The following is a 24,809-nucleotide window of genomic DNA, read 5'->3' on the forward strand; positions in this document are numbered from 1 at the left end:
TCTGCATTGTTCTTGTTATTGCATTTCAATGCTCTGTGCGAAATCAATGAATTGATCTGCATGAACAGTATGCAAGACAAGCTTTTCACTGCATAATAATAAAACAATAATAAACTAATTCCAATTCCAAATTTGCATTGTTATCAATACAGGTATAAGATAAGATATTTTCGAGAACTTCAGCGGGTTGTCTCTAGTGCACAGAAGATCATTGGAACACAGCTCCCAGCCCTGGAGGACACCTACAGCTCATGCTGCCTAAGGAAAGCTACAAACATCTGTAAGGACAATACACACCCATGCAATTATCTGTTTGAACTTCTTCCATCTGGCAGATGTTATAAGATTTTCTATGCCTGCAATTCTAGACTGAAAAATAGCATTTCCCCAGAGCTATAATTGCTCTAAACCAATCGATCAAGCATCATCCATAAATTGTTATAGTTTTAATCCTGGTTTTATGGCTGTCATGCATCTGGCTTGCGCTTTTGTACTACTGGATATTGCTTGTACTGGCTGGTTACTTGATTTTATTTATTGTTTATTTTATTTGTTGTTTTATAGCTTTGAGTATGAGAGTTGCAAACTCATTTTCGCTTTATTGGTGCATGACAAATTGTACTATGCAATGACTATGAAGATATTTAATTTCATTTCTTTTCTGACTCCCACACCAGCAATATCAATTCAATGAAAACCACAGTATTATAACATAAGATAAAACTTTATTTACTCCAAAGGAAATTGTTGTTGCAAGGTTGCTCAGACAGAAATGTATACTTTAAAATATAAAATGCAATTATTGAGTCCAAAAAATACAAAGTGTGGATTTAAAAAGTAATAGCGCAAAATACAGATGTGCTATGAAACCATATACTTATATACTTATGGATAAGGAGTTGTATAGTCACATGGAGAAAGTATCTCCTTGGGCATTCAGTGGTGCTGCTCGATGGAATCAGTCTGTTACTAAAGTTGCTCCTCTGTACTTGCCATGGTCCAGTCCGTGAAGTCCGCATTCTGGTTCACGGTCCAGTCCGTGGACTCAGGACTCCGGGTCTTCCAGCTGTTCTTTATTTGAGTTAATCACAGGCACCTGATTCCCATCTTGGGGCTTGGAATATAAGTAGCCTTGGGGTTGAGTATGGGCAGCTAGTTTGTCAGTCCCCCTTGGAGCAACCTGCTGATGGAAGGCTAGTGAAACCATTCATGATCTCTAGGCCTGGTTGGAGGACCACCGCTTCATGGAACCTTGTTGCCACTCACTGGAGTAGTCTTTCCGGTACAGATTCAGCTGTTTCCTGCGGCGGCTGAGTGGCTGCCAGCCACTCCGAGCTAGGTAGGGATCCAGCTGTTTCCGTAGCCAGCTGAGGTTGCTGGCTGAACTGAGACTCGGAGCTTCCCTGGAGCAGAGATGGAATTGTCTGTCATTCTTTGGTGTTTGTCTCTTCTTGTCCTCGCCTCTGTGGGGTAAGCCAGGCCGTTTCCCTGCGGGGGGATCTGTCTTGTCTTGTCCTTTTCTCTGTTGGGTAAGTGCGGCCGTTCTGCCGTTACCTGATGGAGAGACCTGTCCCACCTTGATGTGAAGATGAAGTTGAGTCCTGGCTTGTCTGAGTATAAGTCCTGGCTCTATGTCTATGTACTGTCCTGTCTCATGTTGGTGTCATGTTAACAATGAGTCCCGGCTTTTCGAAGGACAAGTCCCAGCTCTATGTTGATCTTCAGTTCCCAGTCGGTCTCTCAGCTCTAGCCTCCAAGTTATCAGCCTCCGCATTTCAAGACAAAGATCCCGCTGCCAAGCTCCAAGAACCCAAGCCTTCAGGATCACAAACCAGGACCCAAGTCCCCAGCCTCAAGCCAAGCTCAAGACCCAAGTCCCCAGCCTCAAGCCAAGCTCAAGACCCAAGTCCCCAGCCTCAAGCCAAGCTCAAGACCCAAGTCCCCAGCCTCAAGCCAAGCTCAAGACCCAAGATCCCAGCCTCAAGACAAGTTTGTCATAAGGCCATGGCCGGGAATGGACCCAAGTGCAAGACACAGACACTGAAGTACTAGGGACAGGACTAGGATACAGGGCGATGGCAAGGACATGGACAGGAAAACCAGGAACCTGGAATGGGACTGAACAAGAGACCTAGGAGCCCGGGCTTGGACTCCGAGCCAGAGACTGGACAAGGACTCAGTACCTGGGTTTTGCCTCTGGCTCGGACCCCAGAACTAGCCAAGGAGGAGGCTTGGCAGGCAGACAGGATGAGGCTGGGGTCTTCAGGCTAGAAGCTAGAGGCTAGGCTCTTGGCTTGGCTTGGCAAGAGGCTAAAGACTTGGCTTAGCTTGGCTTGGCAAGAGGCTTGCAGCTAGGCAGGAGGCTGGAGCCTTCAGGCTTGAGACTAGGCTTGGCTGGAGGCAGGAGACTTGAGGCGAGGTGAGGCTAGAGGCAGGGGACTTGAGGCAAGGTGAGGCTGGAGGCGAGGCCAGAGGCAGGAGACGTGAGGTGAGGTGAGGCTGGAGGCTGGAGGCTGGAGACTTGAGGCAAGGTGAATCTGGAGTCAGGAGACGAGGCAAGGCGAGGCTGGAGGTTGGAGGCAGGAGACTTGAGGCGAGGTGAGGCTGGAGGCAGGAGGCTGGAGTCAGGAGACTTGAGGCGAGGCGAGGCTGGGGGTTGGAGGCAGGAAACTTGAGGTGAGGTGAGGCTGGGGGCAGGAGACTTGAGGTGAGGCGAGGATGGGGGCAGGAGACTTGAGGTGAGGCGAGGATGGAGGCTGGAGGCAGGAGAGTTGAGGTGAGGCGAGGCCAGAGGCTGGGGGCAGGAGACTTGAGGCGAGGCAAGGATGGAGGCTGGAGGCAGGAGAGTTGAGGTGAGGCGAGGCTGGAGGCTGGGGGCAGGAGACTTGAGGCGAGGCAAGGATGGAGGCTGGAGGCAGGAGAGTTGAAGCTCCTCCTGGGCAAGGCATGGTTCTCCTGGGCAGGGCACGGATCATCACCTGACAGAGGCAAGGGACAGGAAGGGACGAACCAACCCCAGGTAATGGAAAGACGGCCTGGTTTACCTGGGCAGAGGCAAGGGACAGGAAGGGCGCTAGGTACTAGGTGGCTCCAGGACAAGACTGCAGGCAAGATGAGGCGAGAGTTACCAGCAAGACAAGGCAGGGCTTCAGGTGAGGAAACGGAAGGCAGAGGAAGGGATACAAGGAGTAAGGACAAGAACAATCCAGCAGCCACATCCTGGTCTCTGAAGGTATTTATGCAGCCAGCCCCTACGAGTATCAGCTGACTCAATTAGAGCTAAACAAGCCAGAAACAGGGTAGACAGGAAAACCTGGAGCAAGGGTCGATGGACTAGACCGTGAACTGGAATACAGACTTCACAAACTGCACCATGACAAAGCTCAGCACCAAAGACACCAGCATCAAGCCAAGCTCAAGACCCAAGACACCAGCCTTAAGCCAAGCTCAAGACCCAAGACCCCAGTCTCAAGCCAAGCTCAAGACCCAAGACCCCAGTCTCAAGCCAAGCTCAAGACCCAAGTCCCCAGCCTCAAGCCAAGCTCAAGACCTAAGTCCCCAGCCTCAAGCCTAGCTCAGGCCTCTAGGCCTCAGCTATGTCCTGTCCTGAAGCCATGTCATGTCCCTGCCTGGTTCTGGGGTCTGAGCCTAAGGCAAGACCCAGGTTCTGGGTCCTTATCCAGTCTCAGGCTCAGAATCCCAGCCTTGTCTCCTAGTCCATGGTTTCTAGTCCTGGTCCCGCTTTCCCTAGCCCAAGTCTGTGTTCTTGTCCCTGCTCCTTGCCTATATCCTGTCACGTCCCTACTCCAGTCAAGTCCTGTTCCTTGTACTTCAGTGTCTGTGTCTTGCATTTAGGTCCGTTCCCAGCACCCCATTGTGACAGAATGAACCAGCCAGCCATTGTCCCAACGACAAGGATACTGGAGATGAACTCTCGCCGTCCAGGATTCCCTAGTGCTGAAATCTCCCACCCACCAGCCCAAGTTGTCCTTAGTCCAGGACAGCCTCTTCAGTTAACCGGAGGCTCCCGTGGGAGGGAGGAATGGTACTGTCATGGTTCGGTCCAAGAAGTCGCATTCCGGTTCACGTCTGGTCCATGGACTCAAAACTCTGGGTCTTCCAGCTGTCCCTTGTTTGAGTTAATCACAGGCACCTATTCCCATCTTGGGGCTTGGAATATAAGTAGCCTTGGGGTTGAGTGTGGGTGGCTGGTTTGTCTTGTCACTTCCCCTTGGAGCAACCTGCTGATGGAAGGCTAGTGAAACCATGCATGATCTCTAGGCCTGGTTGGAGGACCACCGCTTCATGGAGCCTTGTTGCCACTCGTTGGAGTAGTCTTTGCGGTATGGATTTGGCTGTTTCCTGGGGCAGCTGAGTGGCTGCCAGCCACTCCGAGCTAGGTAGGGATCCGGCTGTTTCCGTAGCCAGCTGAGGTTGCTGGCTGAACTGAGACTCGGAGCTTCCCCGGAGCAGAGATGGAACTGTCTGTTGTCCTCTGGTGTTTGTCTCTTCTTGTCCTCGCCTCCATGGGGTAAACCAGGCCGCTTTACCGTTGTCCTGCGGGGGGGATCTGTCTTGTCTTGTTCTCGCCTCTGTGGGGTAAGTCAGGCCGTTCTGCCGTTGCCCTTCAGAGGGTCCTGTCTTGTCTTGTCTTGTCTTGTCCTCACCTCCATGGGGTAAGTCAAGCTGTTTTTCCATTGCCCTGCGTGGGGATCTGTCTTGTCTTGTCCTTGCCTCTGTTGGGTAAGTCCGGCCATTCTGCTGATCCCTTTCAGAAAGACCTGTCCCACCTTGGTGTAGAGATGAAGTTGAGTCCTGGCTTGTCTAAGTGTAGGTCCCAGCTCTATGTCTATGTACTGTCCTGTCTCATGTTGGTGTTGTGTTAACAATGAGTCCCGGCTTTTCAAAGGACAAGTCCTGGCTCTATGTTGATGTTCAGTTCCCAATCGGTCTCTCAGCTCTAGCCTCTGAGTTATCAGCCTCCGCATTTCAATACGAAGATCCCGCAGCCAAACTCCAAGAACCCAAGCCTCGAGGATCCCAACCCAAGACCCAAGACCCCAGCCTCAAGCCAAGCTCAAGACCCAAGACCCCAGCCTCAAGCCAAGCTCAAGACCCAAGACCCCAGCCTCAAGCCAAGCTCAGGCCTCTAGACCCCAGACACATCCTGTCCTGAAGCTATGTCATGTCCTTGCCTGGTTCTGGGGTCCGAGCCCAAGGCAAGACCCAGGTTCTGGGTCCTTGTCCAGTCTCGGGCTCGGAGTCCCATCCTTGTCTCCTAGTCCATGGTTCCTAGTCCTAGTCCCGCTTTCCTTAGCCCAAGTCCACGTCCTTGTCCCTGCTCCTTGCCTGTATCCTGTCACGTCCCTACTCCAGTCAAGTCCTGTTCCTTGCACTTCAGTGTCTGTGTCTCGCATTTGGGTCCGTTCCCAGCACCCCATTGTGACAGTACTTGAATATGTTCCATCAAGTGTTCTGAACTGTTGAGCTGTATTATCACTTGCAATCAAGTATATCGTTCCAGTATCTCAAACTTAGCAATAATTAACTTTCCCGTGAATAAACAATGAAAATATAGCAAATATTAGAAGCAGAAAACTTTGCCTAAGATACTTACTGGGCAGTGCAGGCAGTGCTGCAATTCTACCTGAAAGGGAATTGGAAAGTATCTGTAAAGCGGACAAACTGAAGAAATAAAAACCAGTAAGCAGGGTTGTCGAAATAACGCTGTTTTTCTCTGCGTTTACTTCAAGCTTCCAGATATAGTGCGTAGGAAGAGCTTTATCCTGGTCATGATTGTTGCAGGAAATTGGGTGGGACAATATTCTGATTTTGCCCCAGGTTACTCATATATATGAAAACAATCACTTCGCCTAAAAGTGCAGAGAACAAAGTATAAGAAAGCGGTGGAGGTACAGATCAATCCAGATTATTGATTCAACAAACTGACATTTAATTACGGTGCCGTTTGAAATACATAATCCAACAACTATGTGCACAGCGTGGAACACAGCTAAATGCGATCGGATTATTCTTCGTCAGATTTATTAAAAGGCTCACCGCGTTAAGTAAAGTAGGCAGTGGTCACGACAGAAATTGTAATTGGCTCAATGGAAAGCTGGGTCAAGTGAACCCAGTATAATATAAACAGTTCTAAACAATCGAATTGATCTGGGTACTGAAACAGTTTACATCTGAAAAAAGTCGTTCATTTCGTGATCGTGGTAAAAAAGATAAATATCTTCCATTGGTTTTGATGTGTAGGCTTTCTTTCTGATTTGAACAATGCCAAATTTTCCAGACGTTTACTGAAATAACATTTCTAATGCTCTTTACCGCAGGAACCCGAACGAAAGCGCCATGGATTTCGAGGAATTCCGCGCAAGGGGCAAAGAAATGGTGGATTTTATTACCGATTACCTGAAATCTGTCGAACAGCGTCCAGTCTACCCAGCGGTGCAGCCCGGGTACCTGCGACCGCTCATCCCAGACAGCGCTCCTCAGGACGCCGACAGTTACGAGGAAATAATGAAGGATGTTGAGAGAGTCATCATGCCGGGGGTAAGAAAATATAACCTACAAATTTATTCCTTGGCTTTAGAGAGCGCACAGTTTTTCCCCCTATGAAATGCTGCAAATACTGTATTAAAACAACCAGTTGCTAATGATGTGAGCAAATGGATGGAGAAATGACCACATGAAAAAGGAAATTGCATGGCAGTGAACAGAAGGCAGTGCAGTCGAAATTTTTGACCACTTGTTTGAATGAAGTATTTGTGAATCGATCAGTGATTAAAACATCGGCGAAATTATCCATGGTTTATTCTTATCTGTCCCTTTCCTTTCCACTCCTGATGAAGGGTCTCCGACCAAAATGTCGACTCCTTGTTCCCTCCATAGATCCCGCCTGACTTGCTGAGTTCCTCGGGCATTTTGTGAGTGTTTGGTTTCTATTCAATGTTTACATTGGTGTTTTTTTTTTACAGATCACCCACTGGCAAAGTCCTCATTTTCATGCGTATTTTCCTGGGATCATCTCCTTTCCTGGTCTTCTTGGTGATATGCTGTCTGGAGCCATTGGCTGCATCGGCTTTTCCTGGGTATGATTCTGGGTATTATATGTGATTAATTATACAAAGGTTGCAGACACTGAATGTTGGGGTTCTGAGTCAACTTGGCCGACACAGCGGGAATGGTGATTAACCTAATTCGACATCTTAAATGCAGCTTTCTGATCTTTTTGAATTTTCCTTTTGTAACAAAAATCTTCATGGTTTCCTATTTTTGGTGAATACCTCCTTTGGCATAACCCTTGCAAGTTTGTGTAACTCCCAGTTGCAAAGAAGTTGTTGAAAGTAAAGCAAACCACAACTCCATCAATCAATCTGACATATTATACGATGGTTCTCATAACCCTTCCTTTTCTTAATTTTTGAAAGGTATTTAAGCATTCCCAATTTTTCTGTTGGAGTGTGTCATTGCTCATTTATCTATCCCACATTTATCCACTTACTGGTCCTTATATAAAACAATATTATACCTCCTTTAACAAATACTTTTTATTTGCACAGTCTACTTTCTCTTTTAGTACTACAGGACTCTGATATAGAAATAACGTTAACTGTTTTTCAATCCACTCTGCGATATTCCAACTACTCTTGTGTCTTGTTCTCTCATCCTCAATTCCCTAATCCATCTCTTATTCACTAAAATGCACTGTCATTGCACTATCATAAACCCTTGAGTTTTTCATACATGCCCCAATCCCTATCTTAACTTTCTTCTTAGCTTTTATGTGTTTACAGAATACTTTGCTATTCCCCGTTATCTTGCAGTGCTGCTGATATTGTTAATATGAGAATTAGATGAAGCACCAACAATAAAACTCCGGGACAGTCCAAAGGAATTGTAGAAGAGTGAAGCGAATCCATTGCAGAGGATTATTTGACCACATCTAGTTGGGGTATGGAGGAAAATAGTTGGTCACAGTGAACTGATTCTAATTAACTGATGTATTTAAGATTGTGCTTGATAGGTATATGATCAGGAGATCATATTTCATATATCATAGATCAATGGTAATATTTCAGGTTCTTGACCTTTGCCAGGACTGGAAGAAGATAGACATATTTTGACATAAAATCATAAGCTACAGGAAAATATTACATTTCAAAGACATAAGGGTAAGAAAGTGAGAGACAGGGAGTTAGCTTGTTGTGCAATAGAAGACGGGAGATTAAATGATAGGCAAAAGAGGTGATGGTGAGACAAACTTTAGATGGACAAAAAATTGGAATTACAGCTGTTATTGGAAATGGTTGGGAATATAACTGCGAATGGTCTCATGTATTTACAAAAAAGTAACGTAACAATTAATTTTTTAACTTAAATAGCATACTTTCTTCACACTACAACACTGATTTTATAGAAAATGTATTCTGCCTGAAGAAAATTTTGATCAGCCATGATCATAATAAATGGCGGTGCAGGCTCGAAGGGCCAAATGGCCTACTCCTGCACGTATTTTCTATGTTTTTTCTATGTTTGCTGAGTCAATGTTAGATAAATACAATCAATGGACACTTCATTAGCTACAGCTGTATACCTGTTTATTAATGCAATTATCTAAGCAAGCAATCACATGGTAACAACTCAATACATAAAAGCATACAGACATGTATGCTTTTCAGACCAAACATCAGAGTGGGGAAGAAATGTGAGCTAATTGACATTGAGCATGGAATGACTGTTGATGCCAGATAGGGTGATATATGATCCCAGAAACTGCTGATCTCCTGGAATTTTCATGCACACTACTCTCTAGAGTTTACAGAGAATCATGCGAGAAACAAAAAATAACATCCAGCGAGCAGTGACTCTGCAGCTGAAAGCAGCTTGGTAATGATAGAGGTCAGAGGAAATGACCAAATGGTTCAAGCTAACAGGAAATTGACAGTTACTCAAATAACCACATAGAAACATAGAAAATACGTGCAGGAGTAGGCCATTTGGCCCTTCGAGCCTGCACCACCATTTATTATGATCATGGCTGATCATCCAACTCAGAACCCTGCACCAGCCTTCCCTCCATACCCCCTGATCCCTGTAGCCACAAGGGCCATATCTAACTCCCTCTTAAATATAGCCAATGAACTGGCCTCAACTGTTTCCTGTGGCAGAGAATTCCACAGATTCACCACTCTCTGTGTGAAGAAGTTTTTCCTAATCTCGGTCCTAAAAGGCTTCCCCTTTATCCTCAAACTGTGACCCCTCGTTCTGGACTTCCCCAACATCGGGAACAATCTTCCTGCATCGAGCCTGTCCAATCCCTTTAGGATTTTATACGTTTCAATCAGATCCCCCCTCAATCTTCTAAATTCCAACGAGTACAAGCCCAGTTCATCCAATCTTTCATCATATGAAAGTCCTGCCATCCCAGGAATCGATCTGGTGAACCTTCTTTGTACTCCCTCTATGGCAAGGATGTCTTTCCTCAGATTAGGGGACCAAAACTGCACACAATACTCCAGGTGTGGTCTCACCAAGGCCTTGTACAACTGCAGTAGTACCTCCCTGCTCCTGTACTCGAATCCTCTCGCTATAAATGCCAGCATACCATTCGCCTTTTTCACCGCCTGCTGTACCTACATGCCCACTTTCAATGACTGGTGTATAATGACACCCAGATCTAGTTGCACCGCCCCTTTTCCTAATCGGCCACCATTCAGATAATAATCTGTTTTCCTATTTTTGCCACCAAAGTGGATAACTTCACATTTATCCACATTAAATTGCATCTACCATGAATTTGCCCGCTCACCCAACCTATCCAAGTCACCCTGCATCCTCTTAGCATCCTCCTCACAGCTAACACTGCCGCCCAGCTTCGTGTCATCCGCAAACTTGGAGATGCTGCATTTAATTCCCTCATCCAAGTCATTAATATATATTGTAAACAAATGGGGTCCCAGCACTGAGCCTTGCAGTACCCCACTAGTCACTGCCTGCCATTCTGAAAAGGTCCTGTTTATTCCCACTCTTTGCTTCCTGTCTGCTAACCAATTCTCTATCCACATCAATACCTTACCCCCAATACCGTGTGCTTTAAGTTTGCACACTAATCTCCTGTGTGGGACCTTGTCAAAAGCCTTTTGAAAATCCAAATATACCACATCCACTGGTTCTCCCCTATCCACTCTACTAGTTACATCCTCAAAAAATTCTATGAGATTCGTCAGACATGATTTTCCTTTCACAAATCCATGCTGACTTTGTCCGATGATTTCACCGCTTTCCAAATGGGCTGTTATCACAACTGACTCCAGCAGTTTCCCCACCACCGACGTTGAAAGCGTGGTGTGCAGAAGAATATCTCTGAACATGCTCAAGACATTGAACCTGGAAGTTGATGGGCTAGGGTGACAGAAGACCATGGACATACACTCAGTGGCAACTTTATTAGGTACAGAATGTATCTAATAAACTGGCCACTGACTGGAGCTCCATACTGGAAATATTCAGCTTTCTGGTCCTTCTTCATTTAGTATTACTTATTACGGAATGATGCTTTAATGAAAATGTGTCTGATTATTACCAACACCCTTCTAAGTTAGCTAGTTAGTTAGCTCTGCTTTATTGACAGAACCAATTAATTTCCTATAGTTATTTCTGGCATTTTTTATTATTCTCTAACATACTGTATATTCTAACATTCATTGTCAAGACTATTTTAATACACATTTGTGCTATAATTTACGTTATCAACAGAGGGAACAAAGGCTATTATTGTTTACAGCTGCTTCAATGTGGGATGGACGCATATGCAGTTGAATAGAGCCAATTATTTACTGCCATTCAGAATAAAATGTATAAAAATTGTTACCTCATGGTGACTTGCAGCCGAATGACCATGATTTGCACAGCATAATGTGGTAATAGAGATGTCATGACAATGAGTTTGTCAATATGATGACAGGATGCCAGAAATCACATCTGCCAATCACACATAATTTTCCATTTAGTTAAACAAACATGGTTTCTATTTGCTGTGCCTTAGTCAGTGAGGCAGCTGTGCAGCAGGTTTTTTCAGGACATTTCTTAGTTGTTCCATGAACTGAATTAAATTTTAAAAATCCTAAAAGAGAAATGACGTGCCTGCAGCTTTATACTTTTGAAATCTACATTTCTTGATAAATCGTACTTGACATTGGTGAGGTACGTTCTCTGTATTCTGCTGGCAGCTGGTCTCAGTATACTAGTCAATGCAGTAATAAACTGAGTAGATTAGAATACAAAGAAAATAAACGGAGCAACACAGATTATGGAAAGCAGTTGATATACAACCTGTTAACCTCCTAATATCTGTTTCTTAGTAAAACTTCAGATTCACTTTTTGACAGTGACTGTCGGTAGAAACTGGACTTGAATAAAGCAAACAACTAGCTCAACATCAGTATCTTTCCCAGAAATGGAGATTTCTCTGTTCATATTAAGGAGTGCCAGTGGGAGAACTATAAATGAAACTACTAATCTGTTTTCTATTTCATGTAGATAGTAGTTTAGAATCCATTCAGAGGACAGAGATCAATTATTATCTGCCTCTATGCCAGGATCTGGGGTTACCAAGGACTTTCAGCTGGCTTTCCATTGTTATGCTTTACATTCCCTCTTTTTAATCGAAAGTGAAAGATGCACTGCATATGTTTTCCTGTTCTCTATTTGCAACTTTTTTGTTTATGTTCTCACTCTTAACTGCTTTCATTTATTTATTGACCAGATAATCTTGTTTACAGTTTATCTCCATGGTTATCTTGGCTGTACCCCATCAGAGGCAACTCTCTCCCCCAAACTCCCTGCAGCTTAACAAGTTTCTGTCTCCTTCCCAGTTCTGGTAAAGGTGAAATGTTAACTCACTTCCTCTTCCCAGCCTGACCTGTTGAATATTTCCTTCATTATCTGTTGTATTTTAGTTTTCCATTATCTGCATTTATTTTTATGTGCGTGATATTCTGAAATAAAAAACAACTTTTCTCTTTAGATTATTATATTTCTGCCATTATTTAGTGACAAGTACTACAGGTGCTTTCATTGGCAAAGTTTGATATATCAAGCCTCAAGTAGTAACACTCATTACAAAAAAGGCATAGTTTTGGATTCATGACAGGAAGCGAAGAAAACCTTTCTTGCATCCACTATTCTCATTGAGCAGATAGATGAGGGCTGGGGAAGAAAATTTTCATAAATCACACTCCCGTAAGTGAAAGTCTACTGCAACCTCTATCTGGAAAATAAACTCCATGGATGAGGCTGGGAAACTCAGACCAACCCTCAATCCTATTTAATTTCATTTGTTCCATTCTTGCTCATTTATCCATGAACTGTATCTCTATCCTTTTATTGTATTTTCCACTTCCTGCTCCACTCTTCACTCCTCACCCATCTTCTCTGTCTTTTGTTGCATATTTCCTGTCTGCCTTTCCACCTGCTACATCTCCTATTCCCAACTTCCCCAGAAAGTTAAAAACAAAAATGTGAAGTGACATTTTTGTGCAGTTTTTAATGAATGGGGTGAGCAGGATCAGCAGTGGTAAGAGTAGGTACAGCCATAATTTAGACTCATTACAGTACCGAATGTCCTATTTCCAGAATTAGTCTCCCCACCACCACCCTCTAACCTGACAAATGTGTGTTTTGACTGCTGAATGTAATGTGATAGGGATTAACAAGTAACTTGGCTCAGCACTTAAAACTTGGCTCAGCACTTAAAACTTGGCTCAGCACTTAAAACTTGGCTCAGCACTTTAGAGAGAGTGCATACAACCTAGTTTAATACTGGAGTGCTCCCTTCCACAGGAATTTACAGGTTAAGCTGAATTTCTTGATTATTAAAGTGACCTCTCCCTTGGGATCTGAGATTTTGCCAATGATTACAGAAGCAGCCTTTCCTGAAGATTTGTTCTTCTGCACCGTCAACAGCGTCTTTGTTCATGAAATCACATAGCGCCTTTGGAAAGACAATATATAATGACACTTCTCTGTTATCAGCAGTTCAAATAATGACCAGACTGAAATATATTTCAAGGACCTTTCTGGCTGCTACTCCCACACCAGCAATATCAATTCAATACAAACCTCAGTATTATGACATAAGATAAAACTTTAGTTATCCTGAAGGAAATCACTGATGCAAGGTTGTTCAGTCAGAAATATATACTTTGAAATACAAAGATACAAAATATTGAGGTATGAAAAAGAATGCAAAATGTGGATTAAAAAGTAATAGTGCAAAATACAGATGTGCAATGAAACCATATACTTATATACTTAAGGGGGAGGAGCAATTGTAGAGTCATACAGTCACAGGAAGAAAGGATCTCTTGTGGCATTCAGTGGTACACCTTGGTGAAATCAATCTGTTACTAAAGGTGCTCCTCTGTTTGTCCAGTATGTCATGGAGGGTGTGAGGGAGATTGTCCATAATGCTCCATAGCCTTTGCAATATGCTCCTCTCAGAGACAACCTTATGTGTGCTTTAGCTTACTTGATGTTCCTTATTACAAATTTATTTTACTTTGTCATTAGGATGATTTGAATTTAAGATCATTAGAGATATGCAAACTCCTGCTTTACCCTCAGGCTGCAAGCCCTGCGTGTACTGAATTGGAGACGGTGATGCTTGACTGGCTGGGCAAGATGCTGAACCTGCCTGACGAGTTTCTAGCTGGGACTGGGAGTGAAGGCGGTGGAGTGATACAGGTAAGGACAATTTGAGTAAAAGACCAAAGTGAATTCTATTTTACTAGAACTGCTCAGAATGCGCTGGAAAAGCAGTAATGGATTAATTGAGTGTGTGTCATTTGTGTATGCACTTTTTAAAAAAAAGTCAGATCTTTGAGGAACTAATGGCATGAATTGTGAATTTTAATAAATTGCTGGACGATTTGCCATTAGAAGAGGTAGAAGCTGATCATCTATGTTAGTAACAAAAACACAAATAAACTTATCACCACAAATATTTAGAACCACTAATTTATGTTGTAAGGACCCAGCAACTCAGCCAGTTAAAAAATGAGGGGCCAAAGGAATTATAAATCAATTAGCCCAATTTCTGTTACCAGAGATTTGAGATTTTGTAATTAAAGAATATAAAACACCTGGAAATTTTCAGCTGATCAGAGAGATCAGACATAGACTGCTTCACATAAGTGGGACATTTGAGGTATTCGTATATGAGTGTACAGATGCAGAAATCCTAACTGGTCTGACTGCTTTTTGATGACAGTGTAATAATGCTACGTCTGGAGTCCCAGCAACCGAGTACAAAGCTGGAGGAGTACTCCACCCAGTGCTTTCACTGACCAACCTGTTTGAACCATCTGGGGTAGATACAGTGCCTTGTGGGAGTATTCAGCTTCAACCCTTTGTCTACATAAGTGAGTATTACAACTAGGAATTTAGATCAATTTAACTGGGAACTTTTATTTGTGAATCACATGCTCCTTTCTTCATAGTAGAGCCCAAAAAACAGGACAAATTGTAAAGCATGAAAAACTAAAAACTAAAAACTTAAGTGTCAGCAGTTCACAAGTATTCATCCAGCTTGGCTCAGTACTTAGTTGAACCATTTCCCACAGCTATGACAGTCAGTAGTCTTTTTGGATAAGTCTGTTTGCTTTGCACAATATGATGGAGCAGGAGTTGTCCATTCGTCCTTGCAAAATTACTCAACATGTCCTAGGTTATATGGGGAGCAGCAGTGGACAACAATCTTCTCGCCACACATATCACTCAGTGTTGAGGCCAAAAAATTCCACTTTAGTCTCATTTGAACACACGACATTCTTTTACATCTTCACTGCATCTTCTCAGTGACCCTTTGCAAAGTCTTTATGGGCAAGGATTATGTTTTATTTAGTGGTACATGTGGCATAAATCTAATGCTGCGCATTAGCCAGGCAACACCATCCTAACACCATGGAGGTGGCAACATGCTATGTGGAGTGCTTTTCAGCAGCAGGGAGTGGAAATCTGGTCAGGATTGATGGGATGATGAACGCTGCTAAATACAGAGAAATCCTGGATAAAAACGTAAACAACAGGAATTCTGCAGATGCTGGAAATTCAAGCAACACACATCAAAGTTGCTGGTGAACGCAGCAGGCCAGGCAGCATCTCTGGGAAGAGGTGCAGTCGACGTTTCAGGCCGAGACCGTGCTAGCCTCTGCTAGAAAGCTTAAACTGTGGAGAAATTTGTCTTTCAGCAGGATAACAATCCAGAGCAGAGTGCCAGAACAACCACAGAGTGGCTTCAAATGAAGAAAATTGAAGTCCTTCAGTGGCGCAGTCAGAGTCCTGACCTTAGCTTGACTGAACATCTCTGGCAAGACCTCAAGGTTGCTGTCCACAGCCTAGCATCAAGGAAAAATGTGGAAATCTTGCTCTATCATATTGTGCAAAGCTAGTAGAGACTTGTCCAAAAATGACTACAGGCTGTAATAGTTACAGGAAGTGGTTCAACCAAGCTTTCCAATTTTCCCCATATTTTGGGCTCCACTATGAAAAAAAAAGAGCATGCGATTCACAAATAAAAATTCTCAGTTAGATCAGTCGAATTCCCTAGTTCTAATTGTCATTTATATGAACAAAAGGATGGGGAATGAATATTTTTACAAGGTACTGTAAAACATGGTGTAGGGATTTATCTACTGTTCATCACCATGTAGAAGAATGGCTCTAAGGAATCAGAGTGAGTATTTTTAGATTTTTTTAATTGTTTGATATTATTTGTATGTTTGTAAATGATTCCCTTTGTTTTTTTCCGAAATTTATTTTGTGATTTTTTTTTTTTGTTTGTTTCTTTTGGAAGAATTATGGTTGAGAGTGTCAGGAACAGAAACATTTTATTAGCTGTGATAGTCGATTAAGAGAGGGTTGGCACTTAATTGGCTGTCATGTCTTTTCTCTCTATTGTTTCATTCTCTATGGCTCACTCTGAACTCCTTTACCACCACCCCCCTCCTGCTTACCCCCACCCTTACCTTGTGAAGTGGCTGGGACTATGCGGTTAAGTTGATGCAGAAGATACGATAATATGAGTGAAACTTAACTGAAGCCTAATCACCACAAAACATTTGTTGCACTGAATAGTTGGCCTGTGTGATGAAATTGCTACCTGAAAAATAAATGAGAAACTGCAATGAGTTCTCCAAAGATTTTCCATTACCTACAAGACATCTCAGGTGTGTGATAGATTTGTTATTTGCTCGAATGAGAGGAGGTCAAGAAGCTTAACACCAGCTCGACATTACAGTCTACCTGACCAGTTATTCCCACTACTACTGGCAAGGGGTGACTCCCACGCAGCCACCTATAATTTGCTCTGCAGTGAGTAGCTCGGCTTCTCTAGCACCTTACAAGTATCTCACATCTTTAAGAGTAAAGTTTGTCATCATGTTGGAATTTGATTCACCTCCAAGCCCTACGAGCATGGAAATATAGCATGTCCTTCATCAATGCTGAGCCAAAACCGAGTAACTTCCTACCTAACAGTACCGTGCATGTTAGCTTGCTTTCTCACAGACAATTAAAGATGGCATAAACATTGCTGAAATTGGAGGTCCTCTTGCACTAATCAACAGAGCTTACTATTGTTGTCCTGTGGTTATTGCTCTAGACCTTAGAGTTGCTAAGATTGTGATAGCAATGACAGCCATGTTAAAAAAAAATACTGCAGCATACCAGGATTAGCTCTGCTGCCACTGTTGAATCAGATTCTTGCTGAAGGGACGGCCATTCCCTTTCATTGTGGATGCAAAATAAAACTCTAGCAGAAGAAAGTGATTTAGTAGCTGGGCTCAGACTCATTTATTCTGATGCTATTAGTTTGATTTCAGACAAGTTTTGAGACAATGCCAGCCTCTCGTTTTGTATGTAATGAGGAGTCTGTTGTAATTTCCTGTGAGTCATACATGGTTAAAGTAAACTTAGACGGTGGTAATAATATTGATTCAGACAGATGATAGACACTTTCAGGTAGGGCATGCAATAACTTCAAAAGCAGTTATCTTTATTTTGATTAAAAATAGCTCAAATATCACAGCTAATGGAACATCTGCTTCATTATTTGATGCTTATCAGTTGCAAATGTCATTCTCTTTTCAAGAAGCTGTGCTTATTTGAAATTTCAGTTTGCATATAATTATTAATTGTTTGTGATAGAAAGAAACCTTTCAACTTAATTGGAATCTGTGGAGCTGCTACTGACGATAATTTCCTGTGAGGGAGGAAATCGCAGGCAGCATAATAACAGACAACAGAAGTCCATTTTTGCTTTGAGATGTAATTTTGACGTTGGCAAAGTATGTGTGCTTGAATGTAATTTTGCTATCTATTGTGTTTGTCACCCAGCAGTGAGCAAATTACAGATACATTTCAGCAGGCATTTGAAAAAGACACAAATTGGAAAGAAAACGCATCAATTGATTTTTAATGTGAGAGAATGTGCGTCATTTGAACTACATTTCTTCCCTGTTTTGTTTGTTTCACCATAGCAACAGTTGTCTGTACTCTGTCGGCAATGGAGAAGAACGTATCATAGCAACTTATTATGAGTTTCCTCTCTCCGAGAATTGTTCTGAAAAGCAGAGTGCTCTTTGATATACAATGAGAAATAAATCACTAAGAGGGCAAAAATTGTAACAGTTCATGGAGAGTGATTACATCACCACATACAGACCTGAGCCTTCTTTCAGTCCAAATTTTGCAGCAGTTGACCACGAATGATGAAGTTCAAGCAATGCAGGTCTGAGATTTCTTAATAAGTATGTAAGTACAGGTCATCCACCCAAGATTACAAAGCATTTCACTTTTGAGGATTTTAACAAAACCCTTGATTTTGTTTGAGTTTGAAATTTGATCACAGAAAAAAAATTCGTCAAACCACTACTTTAAACAAAGGAGCACAAGAAAATAGGAGCAGGAGTAGGTTATCTGGTACCTCAAGCATCCCTTGACATTCAATGTGATTAGAGCTGATATAGGTTGGATTCAGCTTTTCTTCTATGTTCAGTTATAGTAATAATCTTCCCTTTAATTCCTATTATTAATGTGCATGACTTCATAATTTCCCATATTAAGCTCTATTTGCCAAGTTTATACCCACTCATTCTATCTATATGCCTTTGCAGAATCACAATATCCTCTTCACAAATGTACTTTTCAGACTATTGTTGTGTCATCGGCAAACCTGGATACGTTATATTCTGCTCCTTCCTCCAGACTATCAATATAGATAGTTAATAATTGAAGCTCAAGAGCTAATCACTGGGATACTCTACTAGTTGTATCCTTCTTGCTATTTCCCCTTATTGACTCTAGCATCTTGCCGACAATAGGTGTTAAACTAAGTGGCCTACAGTTATCCCCCACCATTTGTCTTTCTCCTAACTTGAATAAGGGAGTCCTATTTGATGCTTTCCAATCCTCTGATACCCTCCCAGAATTTGGTGAGGTTTGTAAATCTCATTGGTAGAATTTCAAAAGAAAGTTCCAAGCTGGATGGAATTATTTAAAATAAAAATGTGACTCTAAATTCAAATAATATTTCCCTGCCTTTAATAATTTTACCATGTTTATCTTGTTCCCTCTTAAGTACTTTGATTCTGCTTTAGAAAACTGACATCTCAAGCGTATTCCGTGAACTGAGTATGAAAGGTTCTGTATTAATCCTGTGCAGTAGCCCCTCAACAGCACCCCCCACACCAGACAATGATGCAGCCTCTGCGTTGTACATCTGAAGAAATGTGCAAGTGCCTTTGCTGACATACCAAATCTCTTCAAACTCCAAATGAAATATAGCCACTGCCATGCCTTCTTTGTAACTGCACCAATATGTTGGCCCAGGATAGATCAATTTAATAGAGTTAATCTCACCATTTTTCAGTTAATTCTGAAAAATGGCTGCTTTCATGTCTTCTGATTATGAATTTAATTAAGGTCATAAAAGTTACTTTAAAATTGATATTAGGTATTGACAAACAAAGGAGGTTCTACTGTATGCACATGTTGATGGCCACAAAAAATAATTTTATTAAATTATTAGAATGCTGAAAGAAGAACAAATGATTACTGAAGTAATGGTACAAAAAACAAGACAATACTTATCATCCACCTGTGAGTTGATCTGCACAATGCCAGAGGGAAACCACAGATCCAACCATCTTTTAATCTTTTCTCTTCTCTTTCTCTCTCTCCCCCTCTCCCCCTCCCCCTCTCCTTCTGAACCTCCCTCACTACCTTCCCATCCTCCAATCCTTAGCACTACCATTAGTTCAAGTACATTTATTATCAAAGAATGTATAAATTGTAAACTGTGAGATTTTCTTGCTCCCAGTTAGCCTCAAAGCAAGAAATCCTAAAGAAACCATTTAAAAAAAAAGAATAATAACAAAAATAAAGGGCCAACACCTGTTGCACAAGAGAAAGAAAAAAATACAAATCATGCAAACAATTGAAGTGAAGAACAGCATTCTGAACCAAAAATTGAGTCCTCAGATGGAAACCTGGAGCAGCCCAAAATAGGCCCAAAGCCTCGCTTATCAGGGCATCATGTTAGCCGGCATGGAGCACAGCAGCCGGGACAGTCTTATGACCCAACCTAAGAGAAGACTTCCCCCCCTTGCACAAATAAACTTTATACCTCTTATATTTTTATACCCTTTGTTATCTTTATCAACCTTCAGCCAACACAGACACTCCTCAAAATTAGAGACAGCAGGTGTAGATGGGGGACAACATTCTTTACCAGCATCTAATCTTAATGATGTGCATTCAAAATAGAGTTAAAACATTGGTCAATAAGGGTGAAAATAGGCCGTTACAACATTCCAAGCTGACACCATTTGTCTTTCAAACCTCTATTTTATTGAGGAGGAATCACATTCTATAAACACAAGAAAGTCTGCAGATGCTAAAATTCCCAAGCAACATGCACAAAATGCTGGAGGAACTCTGCAGGTCAGGCAGCATCTATGGAAATGAATAAACAGTTGATATTTCTTGCCAAGACCCTTCTTCAGGAAGCCATATTTCACTCTTGTAGGGCACTGAATTGTAAGTATTTTAAATAGAATATTTTACATATCGGAAGGCCATTTCAATGTTCCATTCATGATTGCCAATAGCTCTTTGCTCTCAGTCCAGATGAAGGCTCTGGGCCCAAAGTGGCAGCTATCCATTTCCCTCCATAGATGCTGCCTAAGCCAGAGTTCATTCGTCAGTTTGTATGCAGCCCTTTGTGATAGTCTTTTAATTAAGATCTAGAAACCACTGTAGATGAGCAGATTTCTAACTCCTCTTGTAGTATATGGGAGGAGTTTTCATAATCTAGTGGCAGATTCACAGTCATATTGCACTAAATGTTTCAGTGGTATGGGTTCAACACAGGAAATTAACGAGAGGGGGAGCTCTGCGTGCTTCTCAGGTCACTAGTTTGCAGGATGGGCTTCTTGTGGAATTGATGCTTTCAGGAGGAGTCAATCTATCGCCAAGGAGCAAGTGATCATAGTACTAGAGTGCACTCTAGAAGTTGCAAAGTATGCAACTTAAAATCTGGACTGAAAATTTTCCTTGCATGTTTGTGCTAAGTGATGCAGACTTAGTAGTGAATGAACATGTTTGTTGCATTCTGCTAACATTTGGTTTCAATGACCTAAATACAGACATGATGCAGACAAGGAACTCTGGGCATGTCTGTTCATCACATGACCAACAGCTAATTTCTACCCCAATCTATTTTTTTGCATTTTGCAGAACCAAAACCTGTAAAATTTAGATTTGGGTCTTGAAAGATGATCGTCATCAATAATTCCCTTTCCCCTAAAAGGCATCAGTGGCAGCAGTCTGGGTCTCTGAGATCAACTGTAGGAAAGGGGAATTTTAGAAGACTTCATTGGGTTTCAAGGATCGTTCCCTCTTCAGAGTAGAGCATGAAGAATCTATTGCATATCAGAGGTGCAGAGATAAATCCTTTGTTTATTAGCTGTAACAAATCTTCTTGTGCAGTTACTTGGAAGATATAGCCAATTAATTTGACATATCTGCTGGAGGTCAGCCCATACGGTTCCTGTATTAATCACTGTGGATACCAATTGTTGAAGACCTGGAGTCAAAATAACACTCATCCTCCACTAGACTCTGTCTTCCATGGCCACACCTATTTTGTGTGTAATCTTTGCCATGGATCTCATATGCCCTAATCTTTTGGATCAGCCTACTATGATGAACTTTGACAAATACTTTACAACATCAATAACCTGTCAATATCTGGGACTACAAACAGACCTTGGCTCAGAATGGAGAGAAAAGTTCAGGAGAGAGAGGAATTGGAAGATTTGGGGCAGGAGTGAGAGAGAAGCTCGGAGGTGGATGTGGGTGTGGAATGCAAGATTTATAGGAAGGGGGGATGAGGCTATAAACATTTTGCTCTTCTGCTTCCTCCCTTTTTCACTCAAGATACTCTTAGCCACAAACTCTCCATGCTCTCATCCATACCTTTCATGCACTTATTTATACTGCTCTGTGCAGTCTTCCCTGTCTCTCCGCATTCTCACTTCCACACCTTCCACCCACTGTTATCCCTTATCCCTAAACTCTTTCCCAGCTCTGCAAGTTCCAGCCTGTGTGCTTTTTACTTTTTCTCTCACAATCACCAAGTCCATGTGTTCTTTTCCCCTCCCTGCATACTTCGGCCTACCTGTCTGCTCCTAATTTTTGATCACTGAGCTCACTTCACTGATTCCAGACACATTCCTGCTCCTCTCTCTCTCTCCCTAGATATATAAAACCTGTGCAGGAGAGTTTTTAAAGTGGAAAAGCCATTGCACTGAGGCAGTTCTTCTCTCTCGAACTCAGAAGGTCCAGTGGGATAAACAAGCTTTGCAGACTGGGGTCTTGGCTGCAGTGAATGACCATGACATCTTCTGTGACTTGTCGTGGCCTTCGCTCTCCACAAAGCAATATAGTACTGCCTTCCTGGCCATTGAATCTTACACATATTGTATATAGTATTCACTCAGTGTTCACTTTATAAGGCATAGGTCTTCCACTGCTGTAGCCCATCCACTTTAAAGTTTGACATATTGTGCATTCCGAAATGCTCTTCTGCACACCACCATAGTAACATGTGGTTATTTGAGTTACTGTCACCTTCCGGTCAGCTTGAACCAGTCTGTCCATTCTCTTCTGATCTCCGTCATTAACAAGGTGTTCTTGTCCTCGAAACTGCTGCTCACTGAATGTTTCTTGTTTTTCACACCTTTCTCTGTAAACTCTAGAGACTGCTGTGCATGAAAATCCTAGGAGTTCAACAGTTTCTGAGATATTCAAACCCCCCCATCTGGCACCAACAATTCAGGATCAAAGTCACTGAGATCACATTTTTCCCCATTCTGATGTTTAGTTCGAACAACAACCGAACCTCTTGACTGTGTCTACATGCATTGAGTTGCTGGAAGATTAAATATTTGCATTAACGAGCAATTGTACAGGTACACCTAATAAACTGAACACTGAGTGTATATCTGTCACCCTCCTTCCATATTTCATTCCTGTCCATCCTCTCCTTTCAACCCCACCTCCCCACAATCCCAGTGTACAATGTATTTTCTATGATTAATGATAGTTAATTATATTTCTGTTTAACGGCCTTACGAAGACCAATCAAATAGTGCTTTGTGCATCTTATCTAGGAAAGCATGCTGTAATGTATCACACAAATTACACGACATTATTAATTCATGAATTAAATATTTTTAATAGTTCAAACACAAAAAATATTATTTTTTGCTTTGGATTTTGAATAAAATCTGAAAATGCTGTAAATACATGGCAGGTCAGGCAATCTCTATGGAAAGAAAGAGATGGTAGATGAATTCTGATGAAAGAAGATTGACTTGAAATATTAACACTTTTTCCCATTCCAGAAAATTTCCCCCAGTTGATCAATACTTTCTGCATTTTATATTTTGAATAAAATTCCTTCTGCGTTCTGTGTTTTGATTTTGTAAATCATTCTAAAAAGCATGATTTATTTATTTAGGGCACAGCCAGTGAAAGTACACTGGTGGCACTTCTTGCGGCTAAAAGGAAGATGGTTACACTATTTCAGGCAAATATTTCTGATGTGGAGGAAGGCATGATCATGTCTAAGCTGGTGGCCTACACATCAGATCAGGTGAGCATTGCTGCTGTCACTGTGTCTTTTCATTGAACTGACCTAATCAAATGTGAAATGATGATGCTAATTTAGAAATATATAGTAATGAAAACTTTGAATAGTGACATATAGCTGTTAAGAACATAATTAAATATGAAAATTGCTTTAATTTCTGTACAGTAATTGTTTTCTTCGATTCTGTCAGAGAAACTAATGCAACATTGTCCCATAGAAAGAGTAGGAATTTGTTTTAGACCATAAACTACAAAATTTAAAGTTAGACTATTTTGAAGGAATATTTGGACATAGATTATGTTAATCTGGAATTTTTTGCTGGTTCTGTCATTGAAATGGCAGAATTCTCTTTGCTGATGAGAGTAGAAAACAGCAGTAATGCAGACTGGTTAGGCTTCTGAAATTTAACTGGTTAGGCTTTTGAAATTTTAAATTGCAATTTTGAAGGAACAAGAAAGTGGTAGAAGACAGGGTCTTGACTTTCATATGATGATGCAATAAGCATGTTTAGAAGATCAGACTACAATCAGACCGAGCACAGATATAGATATTATTCTGGGCTCAGACTGACCACTCAGTCAACAAACTAAAACACCAGTTATTCTGAAAGGACTGATTGGACTTGTGGTAAGAATCTAAACATGTGACAATAGATTTCTGTGTACAAAAGATCAAATGCAATTGCACATTGCATGAAATCAAAAGAAATGGGAAGGATATTGTGATCATGGTGCCCAGATTTCTCATTCATAAAGGGATGGAAAACTGGGTCTACTCTCCCTACTGACTATAGTTGTAAATTTCCTGGAAAAAGCAGCTTGCACAATAGTCTCTGGATTGAGGGATTCTAATTCAGACCATTCCAAACATAACAAAATTTCATATGATAGATTTTACCTAAGCTCTTTAATCTTCTAATGAAAGTGGAAATTTATAAGTGAAAGATTAAACACAACATTGTCCAAGGAGTGTGCCAGAAGCCTTAAAGTATTAGGTGGTGTTGGGGAGGCTGGACATGTCAGTGGTGGATTGGGATCAATTAAGCCATCATCAATGAGATTGCATGCAACATTGTAGTTCAGGCTCAGATTAAGGGTACGAGAGCAATGGATGCAGACCAGGAGTGTCCACAGGTCTTCTGGTGCCATGAAGGGGATGGATAGTTCCGTTAGAATTTCACATACCATCAGAGGTCTGGGTTTGCCACCATGTTCTCCAGACTGCCCAGCGCAACAGGTATCCCGATGACAAGGTTCGCTCGTAATTCAAATTCTCCTGGAACATAAGAGGAGTTAGATCATCCCATGAGTCCTTAAAGTAGAATTTGTTACAATATCAAAAACTGGCAGTGCCAATTTCCAGCCGGCATGATTTGATCTGTAAATGATTGCAGGTATGATTATAAAAAGGGTTAAAGCAACTTTCATTCAAGAAGTACAGGGGATGCACTATGCCATTCAACTTCTTGTCCCAAAATGCATCTATCTTCCGTCTCCTTAATAACAGCTCTTTTAAAACAAAATCAACCATTGCCAAAAATCAGCTCAGATTTCATCTATAATTTTTATCACTTGTTTTTACT

The 24,809-nt window shown here is 41.8% G+C and overlaps 1 protein-coding gene across 6 annotated transcripts in view; it reads left to right on the top strand.

Annotated features, from left to right (window-relative positions):
* The first annotated feature begins 216 nt into the window (after window positions 1–216).
* ddc (dopa decarboxylase) overlaps window positions 217–24,809 on the top strand; it is a 103,015-nt gene continuing 78,422 nt past the window's right edge. For 2 of the 6 annotated variants that reach the window (XM_072253562.1, XM_072253563.1), the window contains exons 1-5: window positions 217–280; window positions 6,342–6,561; window positions 6,987–7,100; window positions 13,636–13,755; window positions 23,096–23,230. In XM_072253562.1, the coding sequence (XP_072109663.1) occupies window positions 252–280; window positions 6,342–6,561; window positions 6,987–7,100; window positions 13,636–13,755; window positions 23,096–23,230 (618 nt within the window). In that variant the 5' untranslated portion in view covers window positions 217–251. Of the gene's footprint in view, window positions 281–5,659; window positions 5,704–5,856; window positions 5,913–6,150; window positions 6,261–6,341; window positions 6,562–6,986; window positions 7,101–13,635; window positions 13,756–23,095; window positions 23,231–24,809 lie in introns of those variants that run through there. The other 4 variants (XM_072253567.1, XM_072253564.1, XM_072253565.1 and 1 more) reach the window with 4 other exon arrangements.

Source organism: Mobula birostris, chromosome 3 (genome assembly GCF_030028105.1).
Source record: "Mobula birostris isolate sMobBir1 chromosome 3, sMobBir1.hap1, whole genome shotgun sequence".
Classification (NCBI taxonomy): domain Eukaryota; kingdom Metazoa; phylum Chordata; class Chondrichthyes; order Myliobatiformes; family Myliobatidae; genus Mobula; species Mobula birostris.